This window comes from Bombus vancouverensis, unplaced genomic scaffold (genome assembly GCF_051014615.1).
Source record: "Bombus vancouverensis nearcticus unplaced genomic scaffold, iyBomVanc1_principal scaffold0038, whole genome shotgun sequence".
Lineage (NCBI taxonomy): Eukaryota > Metazoa > Arthropoda > Insecta > Hymenoptera > Apidae > Bombus > Bombus vancouverensis.
The window spans coordinates 550202-560992 of record NW_027468929.1 but is presented as its reverse complement, the minus strand read 5'-3'; the positions used below and the strand labels follow the sequence as shown (position 1 = coordinate 560992).

Here is a 10791-nt window from a genome sequence, read left to right as displayed (position 1 = left end):
TTGCGAGTCAAACGGGGCAAGGTGACATTTTTACGACTCGACGATCAGACCGACGGTCACGAGGACGCGCCGGATGTACTGAGGGTAAACGCGATAGAACAATCCGACGAGATCGACTTGTCACATGTACGAGAATCTCATTACCGTGAAGCCATTCGGGATATTATTAAAGGGTATAGGCCGGAGAAGAAGAGAGACGTCGGGATAACCGCGAAAATAGTTCTGAAAAGCGACAAACCGGTAGCGCGAAGACCGCGAAGACTGGCGCCGTCGGAAAGAAAGGAAGTAGATGATCTGATGGAAGCGTGGATAAACGAGGGTGTCATCAAATCGTCAGACTTGGAGTATGCGAGTCCGATAGGTGTAGTTAGAAAGAAAGATTTGTGTGTGCGTGTGGCTAGATGGGCCTTGTTACTAGGCGAGATTAAGTATCAGGTGTGTCATCGGCCGGGGAAAAGTATGCAGCATGTAGATGCTCCGAGTAGGAACCCCCTGCCGAGCACTATGTATGTAACGGAGAGTGAAGACGGGCTGATTGCACGGTTGAGAAGGGCACAGAACAAGGACACTGAAGTCCGTAGGATTTTGGACGCCGCAACGTGCAGTCAGGCCGATGGGCAGGTAGTAAGAAACAATATTTCGTATAAGGAGTGTGAGGACGATGTGCTAATAGTAGTATCGAAGGCGATGCGGGCTCAGGTAGTCAGGCAAGCGCACGAGCGTGGGCATTTCGAGGTTACCAAAACAGAAGCTATGGTCAAGAAGGACTTCTGGTTCAAGGGGTTACGCGAAAAGGTCGAACACGTGGTATCCAACCGCCTTGACTGTAGCCTAACCGAGCGAAACATAGGTAAGCTAGAAGGGAACCTGCGAAATTACAAGAAAAGAAGAAAGCGTGTGAAGCAGTACCGAAGGAAGGACCCGCACACACCTCGATTTTATGAAGCCTTGGGTCCTGAACGCCGAAGTGACGCATCTGATGACAGCGAGATAAAAGGCAACATCTGAGGGCAGATGTTATTGCAGGATGGCCGAATGTAGTATCGTGGACGAAAGGCCTGGGAAATATCGGGCGAACTATGAACAGTGTCGCGAGAGCCGAGGCGCCGTCGGGCCCATCAATGTGTCATCGGTCTTTTCAAGTGCATAGTTTCGTGGAAAAGACCTACGTGACCCTGGCTACGAGCGTCTGCAGAACACGTGTGCGGTGGGCCTAGGAAAAGGACAACAGAATGCGACAACGGCCAGAAAGGGGCAGTCGAGAAACAGAGTGCGAGTCGAGAAGCAGAGTGTGCGAGTCGAGGAGCAGAGTGCGAGCGGAGGAGCCGAGTGCGAGTTGAGCGGAGACGGAGGTTGCGAGTGGCGTTGCCGATAGAGTGTGGATTGCGCTGTTTTCTGTACGTTTGGTGTGAATAGTTCAAGTTAAGCTACAACCGTCTTTTCTGTCTGATTAACATCTCTATTGTCCACTTTTTGTAAACATATTACATCACGATATTACACGTATGTCTTTCCGTTAAGCGAATGTTACAGTTTGTTTGCAAAAGTCAGTTTTTAGATTATAGAATCGTAGATAGAATTTAGAGGATAGAAACTTTTAGTAGTCACTTTTAGTTTAGTAAAGTCTTATCGACAATAAGCAGACTACGTTATGATACAACGATTTCAACTAAAGATTTCTATCGACATCACGAATTCGATGGCTTCCAAATTTTCTTCTCTGCAATCTCAGACGCTCAACTCGAAAGAATCTTTTAGATCCCCCGACAAACACTCGACTCAGGTTATCTATTATCGTAATCTTCCTACGGGATTTTTTTTAACTGCGTTGCGTTAACGAATAACGGGATAACATCACGTTTCTCTCAACGCCTTTCAACGTTCTACAACTTTTATTCTTTGCAAATCCCTGTCTCTATATGATAAACGCTGGTTATCCGCGGAAGGAGCGAGGACAACAAAGTGTTACTCAATGATCAAAGACAGGAAGATCCTGGTACGCGATAACGTTACTAATTTCCAATTACGATATGTGTGATTACGTAACATCTGCTGTCTGCATAATGCGTTAACGATCCGCGCGTTGATCGCACAAATATAAATCGAAGGGAATGGAATCGCTCGAAACTCATGCAACTATCTGCAGGTGTTTAAAATCGTGTTTTTACACCGCCAACGTAACGTCACGCCAGTCGAATCGAAAAATTATTACTAGACAGAGAAGGTGAACAAAAAACGAGGTAAATAGGCTACCGATTGAATAATATCATAACGATCGTATCTCTGGTTTTTGCTCGTCTTTTATATTTGTTTCAAATGTATAAAATATAATCGTATCGGTATCGTCCACGATTAAAGCCATCCATCCGCCATCGACGAGGAACGAACGATTATATTTTATCATTTATGCGAATCCTTCTCTTCTCTTCTTTCTCTATTTACGCCCCTCGCCTTGCTTCGTACTGCCGATGATTCATAATTCGATGCACCTGAACAGCTGGAACGTCGCAGATTTTTCCGTACGATAACAAACGTGTTTTTGATGACCTGCTTTAAACCGTGACGATCGCCATGACGTGCATCAATTGTCGAATGATGTAGTGCGACGATACTCCTACGCAACTTTTTTTACGCTCTTTTTTCCTCTATTTTTTCTTCCTGTGTGTTATCACATGATCATGAGATACCTGTATAGAAGATGCAAAGAATCTGTGAAGAATTTACAGATATTTAAGATTATCATAATGATTAAGCAAAAGCTAAGACGCAAAATATTGTGCTCAAGATGTAATTATGTAATATTTACTCAATTTCTAGAAGACTGTTTATATCTTGTTGTTATTCTTGATATGGAGATAAATATAGTATACTTTATTAAGACCTAGATAAAAGACTTTTTTCTCGTTTCTCTTCTCTTACTTAATCACTAAGAGTTATATAACGTTTATTCGATAATTCTGCTTCTCCTGACCTTTCCACAAATGGTTGTTTATATCTCGACATTCTTGGTACTTTTAATCAAATTTTAATAACAGTACTTTACTCGTCAGAAGTAAATAAAAAAGCTCTAAGTAGAAGCAAGGATTTACTTACCTTTCCTTTCTCGAATTCGAATCTCAGTTAGCAATGTTGTTCCTCTTGAAAGATTTTCCAAGTTTCCAAGACAATTTCCACGCTGGTAACATTGTATATATTTCAAGTATCGTGAACCACAGGAACTTGTTGAGGCAATATTGAAGAAAGCAAAGAGAATGAAGAAATTGTAGGTACTATGAGAGGCTACTCCTTCTTTCACAACTTATTTTCTCTTCGTTTGGGGGGAAAAACACAAATGAACGTAACGGTTGGTTTCATATACGTTTCAGAAATCTGCTACTATCGCATGGAGGAGAATCCTGAAAAGAAGGAAGCGAGGAAGAATCAACTTTTGAACGAAACAATACCATTTTACTTGACTAAATTCGACCAGATTATTGGCAAAAATAAAGGATATATCATTCCTTCTACCGTAAGATTTTTTATCCAAATTTAATGTTAAAATTTTTAGTCTTTGTGCAAACTGGGCCATGTTGTCCATAAAAAATTATTGAAACTTTGTTGCGACAAGACAGCTTTAATTGTTGAGAGCAGAGTGTATCTTTAAAATTCACTCCTGTTAGTTTATGTACAAACGAATTTGCCAAGATTTTCAGCTTTTAGATAATTATTCATGTATCTTCCTCATCAAGTTTGATAGAAATTATTACTATCGTAATCAAAGCAAAGATTAAGATATGTAAAATCATTTCTCTGGATATGACACTCTTGTTTAATGAGTGATAAATGATACCATTCGAAATATCATATTTATATAATATATAATGATACTTACAAGTGTAATCACTTAAGTACAGATATCTGAATTTTTCTCACTGTCACTGACATAGATACGTATTATCGTTCCTTAGATTACTTGACCAGTTTATTTCTTTCATCACTGTGTTATTATATAATAATAATAAATAGTCACATTAAATTAATTTAGTATGATTATGTTGTTTAATAATACGTGTTTCATTGCAAAATATTTAGCGATTGAAGGGCTCATAGGAAACATGAAAGTGAAAGAATACTAGAATCTAGAGTTTACGATTTCAATTTCTTTAACGAGATATTTATCATATTACACAATTCCTGTAAATGTATTAGTAATTATATCGCCGAAGAATTGTATTTAATTAAGCTATGAAGTTGTGGAATCGTGAGAAGGATTATTTTTATAGAACTGTCTAATTTCCATTCGACATTGATTCAGGATACACATTACTCTTTTTTACATAATACCAGTTTTGTCATTTTTAATTAACAAATACCTCCAAAGGTTGAAGTTTCTAAAATTATCCATTAAATTCTGACAATAAAATAAAAATCCAAATTCTTCCTAAAAAGCTAGTGATCTTTAGTTAAGAGTTCGATTTTTCACATTTTTCAAGGTAAATTAAAAAAATTGTTTAATAGAGGAGGTACAAAATAAATGTATACAAACCTTTTTTCAGACGACATGGGCGGACTTCGTATTTACAGCGGCCCTTGAAAATTACGAGTATATGTTTGGGGCATCAGCTTTAGATAAATATCCAGCTCTTCGAGCATTGAAGAGAAGGATTCATAGTATACCGGCCATTTCTGATTGGCTGATTAGGCGCCCATTCACCAACAGTTAAAAAGCTAAAAACGTGTGGAAAAAAGATGACCAGTACACCAGTATATATATATATGTACGCTGGCATCGCTATGTTGGTAAATGTTCGATGTTATATGTGTCGTAAAATGTAACAGTTCTATTTAAAAAAAAAAATTTCGTTTCTATGAGTACGTTAAAAGTTTAACTATAAAAAGTCTCATCTGAGCTGTGCTCCTTTATGGAAGGTATTATTGTGTTTGAAAGAACACAATATATAATAAATGTATGTATGTTGTATAATAAATGTATGTTCTTTCGAAAAAAGTTCGAAAATTTTCTTTCTTTTATTCGTACTTAACTTTTTAATAAAATGCACGATTAATTCTTGTGTCTCGTTTAAACAGCTTTTGGTCTATCGTTATTTCGAATTATTTGAACATCGTGTGAATTTACTATTTAATTTTACAATATCATTTACTATATAATTTTACAATTATAATTTTACAATATCAATAATTTACAATAAGTGAGGGAAAAATCATTGAATGTTATATCTAGATGTCTATATACTATTTTAAACAATACTTAACTCGAGATACTCGTTTCGTCTCTTCATGATACTTACTGGCAATACCGAGTACAAATATGATGTTCTTTGAAAATAAAAAATGGATTTGAAAACGTTAATGCACGTAAATTAAATTTGGTTTGGACATATATGACACAATTTGTATGGACAATGAAGAGTACGAATCTACGAATTTCGAGGTAAAAGTATTGATATATGTATCGATATTTCTGATCGTTACAATATCTCTAATCAATACAAAGTTCTAACTGAATGTTAGAATGTTAAACGTTAAAACGTTTAAAACGTTAAAATGTAATAATAAAGTATAAAGTATAATAAAGTATAAAGTATAATTTCGTCTGTGGTATAATCTTTCTATTCCATTTTGTTACGTCGCACCGCGAGCAATATGGCAACCAGATGTCACCGGATACTCGCAGCGTATCCTCTATAGTTTCAAGTACCTTCCATAAATCTCATAGATTTCCTAGAAAAGGTCCTTCAAACCAAACAAACGTCTGTTTCCGAAGAATTTCCAAAGACTATTGTCTACTCCGACTGGACAAGGGAAAGTTAGTTTTTCTCACGTATGCTGCAACTTTCCTCCCACTAACCACTTTCTCTCGAGGGCGGTTAAGACCCTTCGTTAACCAATTAACAACGAAGCCACTTCCTTCACTCTCCTAACTAAAATCGTCACCTACAAATCCGATGGTCCCGTGCGCTAGACACACCCATCCTTAGCTTTCCTCCGAGACAGCATCGTCTCCCAAGACAGTTCTGATTTCACATCCTTCGAACGGTCAATATCCTTCCATCGGGTAGGACACACCCACAGATCAGTCACTCATTCATCTCGTACATATTCTCAACGCGAGAATTGATTGTAATTTCAACAAATAAATAAAAAAAAAAATCTGGTACATACGCACCAGCGTAACTGCCTTCGTTATAAGTTGTTGGAATAAACGGTGAAATATAACTTACTATACTGTGTCATATTCATTTAACCACCTCTTATCTTATCCGAAACAGGGGAACGACTACTTCGCGGCGTCGATTCACCGAATCGTAGCGAGAATTTACGCCTCTCGCTACTGCGACTGCGTCTCTCCGCGAACGGTCGTAACACATTGATCGACAGAAGTACTAAACTCTAATAACATAAATTTATATATTTTCTATTTCCCAGCCACCAGTTTTATAGATTTTTCTATCTTCTGTACTACTTTTATCCCTTTTATTTTTTCTTACATGAGATTATTGTAAATTTAATATCATTTGTTCGCAATATTTGTTATTTATCTTTCCTTGAATTTGAAATTTCGCGCTTCAATGTTGTGTGTGTTCGACGTTTTATCGAACGATGTTTATCGAACTAGTTTATGAATACATACATAATCATTAAAGAATCTATAAACCTTACTAGTTTGTTTTTACTAAGTTTTGTTACAGAAAACATGTTCTCATAAGTTTTCAATTTTAATTTATGGAAATTTATTAACCTTAAACTATAAAATCATTCAATGAGTCTTTCCGGATGTTTTTATGTAGTCATAATTTCACATATCAGCACAGCTCCACCAATAGGATAAGAGTTACATGGAAGCAACAGAGGGGAAGAAGAACATATAGAGATCTAAAGGTTATTTTTGTCTCATTCAAGTTTCTGTTAACCGGCTTGGAAATTTCCTGTGCTTGTTTCGACTTTGAAGTCTTAAAAAAAAAATTGTAAGTAAATAGTATATATATAGCATATATATCCTAAATCAAAGTTTCTCTTTATAAATAATAAACCGTTTAAAAACTATATTTTGTATGTTTTTTCCTTATTCATAATTAAATAATAAATATGAAATACTTCTACAGAAAGCCGACATCCTTCAATTAACCGAACAGCAGATGATTTAAAAATTAGTAGTTGAAAGAAATAAATGTTATTACATGTTCATAATTGATCGATAAATTTAAGTATACAATTAGAAAATGTTTCTTCTTTATTGATAACTAAATAATACAGATAAGATACAAGATACTTGTACGAAAAGTCGGCGCGTCGTTCAATTAACGGAACAGCAGAGGATTTGAAAATTAGTAGTTGAAAGAAATAAATGTTATCATATGTTCATAATTGATCGATAAATTTAAGTATGCAAGTAGAAAATGTTTCTTAAGTTTGGAAGAATATATAATCATGCTGAATGTTTTGTACTTACGAAAGTTGTCTACAAACATACATTGTACATACGACTAGTAATGGTACTAAATTACTGTTAGAGGGTCTTGGGTGTATAGAACCATATGGTTAAATTAATACTAGAGATAACGAATCGTGCGAATGTAATTAATATTTTGAAATGCGTTGTTTGCATTAATTGATAGTTTTCTTATAAACTTTTTTATAAACAATTTCATTGCTATAGAAAAAAGATAAATACCGGTAATATGTCTATCCTACTTAAATAGAAAGTGCAATATTTTGTTATAATATTTGGCGCAAGTTTATACATTATTACATCCAAAAATAATATTCTTTTTATATCTAAGCTATATTAAAATATAAAGATACAAATAGCTATGCGAGTAGTTAGTAGTTGATGCTTTTTACTTAAATTGTCTTATACTTCATAATTTGTAATAATATAATTCTTGTCATCAATGATTCTTTGTTTTTACTTTGTATATATTATACTTGCAGGAAGATGCCGCTCTATAAATTGACTTACTTCCCAGTTACGGCATTGGCAGAACCAATCCGTTCTTCTTCAGCTATGCTAGTATTCCATTTGAAGATGAACGTATCAAAAAGGACGTCTGGCCAGAAATAAAGCCCTGTAAGCTTAAAATTTAAAGAAATTCTGTTTCTTAAATCTCATCTTTCCTAATTTAACTAAAGTAGCTAAATAAAGTAGAACACAATTATGCAGAGTATAACAGAGATTATTGTTTACTCTCCATTGCTCTATAAGATATGTGGGAGAACAATAGGTATTGTTAAGGAGACAATGCCCTTTGTTTGCTGATAAATTATCAATAAATTAAATTATATCTTTCCAAAACAGATAACAGGAAGCTAGATATTTAAGAAGCATCATAATCTGTTTGTTCGATAGAATCTTTGATTCTATTAGTTGTATGTTTTTAGTGACTCCTTATGGCCAGCTTCCTATGCTCGTAGCTGATAGAAGGAAGGTTGCTCGGTCTACAGCTATTTGCCGTTACTTAGCCAAACAATATGACTTAGCTGGAAAGACTGACTGGGCAAATCTCCATATTGATGCCACTGTTGATACTATTCATGATATTCGTCATAGTGAGTATCCAGTGCTGTTTTGCATAAATCTTATGAGAATCTTGATAACAGATAGCACATATCTGTTCAGGTATTTATTAGTTGAAATCCGATTTAATATTTGATTTAATCGAACGATACACGTATGTCAACAATACAAGACAAAGGATTAAAAAGGATTGTAATTCTATCTTCAGTATCATTTAAATTTCGCACAACACTGTATTCAAATTAGTATAACATTAGCGAATAGTATTTAACTGAAAACAAATTTTCAGAAATTGCCGCCTTCCACTATGAGGAGGACGAGAAGGTCAAAGCTGCAAAACGCAAGGCTGCTGAAGAGACGCTGCCGTTCATTTTAGAACGTTTGGACCAGCAAGTGAAGGAAAATGACGGCTACTTCTACGATGGTACTCTCTCTTGGGCTGATTTAACATTCGTTGCTCTGCTCGATTATTTGAACTTTATGTACAAGTCTGATCTGATCGAGAATTACGAGAATCTGAAGCTGCTGGAGAAAAAGGTCCTCCTTCTGCCCAAGATCAAAAACTGGATTGAGAGACGCCCAGTTAGCGAATTCTAAACTTCACGATTGCTTATGGTTTTATAAGCGTTTAAAGATTGCGGTCTTAGTGTGTTGAGAGAATGAAGAACGAATCGTGTTGATGGAAGTTTGTATGGAATATACTGATTGCTTTTAACATTCATTAGTTCCAGTTATTACCGATATTTTTGTCATTTAGTTAGGGTTTTCCCTTTAGATTACGTTGTGATAGAGAACTATTATTTGTGTATTCCTGTTAGAATTTAATCTTGGAATTAGGATTAATATTCTGTGGAAGACACAATGTTTATGTTGAAATAATATAATGTGATATTTGTTAAACAATTATTTCGAGAGTTATAAATGTGCGTTCTGGAATGTAGACAGTTGGCTAGTTATTCACAGACTGACTGCCTTAGTGACCTGTGGCGCTTGTAAAGATTTTGAACCCTCACTCTCTATAATGAGTGTGACCTGAGTAGATGTCTGTGTAACGTCACGTGCCACGGAACCTTCTAGCAGCTTCTCGATACAAAGCGCTACGCTGTCAAGGCGCGACACCGACATGCCCAATGTTCCATCCATATCCTTATGTTTCTTCCGCCGAGTTCTCGGAAGAGCATGCACGTGTCACAGACGAAATTCGAGCAACTGTATATAACAAACCGAAATTCCGAACGCCTTATCGCGTGTGACCGTCGGGTCAGCACCCGTTCTCAGCCGCCTGAGTGGCATTCGATCACTCCAGCCGTTCTCCGAATTTTACACTAAGTATAAGCAAAACCTTCTCCCACTCCAACGAATGGAAGAATATAAATGCTCCCTTCAAAATCATCCAGTCAGTCTAATAAAAAAATTCTTAACTAATCCAAGTATCGAAAGTGTATCATCGCGAACCGAAAAAATTGTATAAATTGAGTAAAAAATAAAAAGAACTTAATCTCCTTTTCGGAAATTAACAAGTTCCTTATTTTTACCTTAATTTTACACGACACACGCGCCAGCCGCCGCGGTACATCTAACGAACGTACGCTAGTGGGGATGGCGCTGGGCAACGAATGGAAGAATCTGTACGATCAAACACTCTATCCGCATGCGACTGATATCGTTGTATTCCAACAATTCCTACAGAAACATACGAACTATATAAACTGTTGACACGATGTTGTGCTTTTGTATTATAGAGATAATAATAAAACCATCAAACAATCGTTAATTATGTTTTTTATTATATTCATTAAGAATTGGAGATTACCTCCTTGGTGATCTTGATAATATCGTATTTTACAAATGTTGAACAAAAAAAAATGTATGATTATTTTATTCAATACATTATGAGGGTTGCTTTAAAAAAAATACGAGTTACATATTTCTTTGAAAAAAGTATGATTTTTGTCGATACAATAATGTTCTTCTGTTATCGCTTTAAAGTTGAGTACTTCGTTGATTACACGAGAGAACTCGCCTACAGCAAATAAGATACGACCGTGTGTAAAGTAATTAATCTGTTTGCTCGTTGCTAGCTACACATAAGGCTTGCGTAAAAAAAGATATGCATTTCAGTTCAGGCGGAGAATTATGTAGGAAGTCATTTTGTCGATCAATAACTTAGTTAATAAAAGATCAAATTTTCATGTACATAAATGTAAGTAACGTTCAAGTATTAATCATTACATACAATTTTTGTATAATTCGATATCTTGGTCACTTACATCTTA

At 35.7% G+C, this 10791-nt stretch overlaps 1 protein-coding gene and 1 pseudogene across 2 annotated transcripts; both read left to right on the top strand.

Moving 5' to 3' along the window:
- Window positions 1–3132: 3132 nt before the first annotated feature.
- LOC143304509 (glutathione S-transferase-like) lies at window positions 3133–4791 on the top strand. The gene is made up of 2 exons (XM_076626985.1): window positions 3133–3508; window positions 4536–4791. Exons 1-2 carry the CDS (start codon window positions 3272–3274, stop codon window positions 4701–4703), a joined length of 405 nt encoding a protein of 134 aa, XP_076483100.1. The 5' UTR covers window positions 3133–3271; the 3' UTR covers window positions 4704–4791.
- A 3145-nt stretch (window positions 4792–7936) lies between these two features.
- Window positions 7937–9234, top strand: LOC117164960 (glutathione S-transferase-like; annotated as a pseudogene). The gene is made up of 3 exons (XR_013061177.1): window positions 7937–8068; window positions 8380–8547; window positions 8805–9234. The product of XR_013061177.1 is annotated as a glutathione S-transferase-like (transcript).
- Window positions 9235–10791: the final 1557 nt, after the last annotated feature.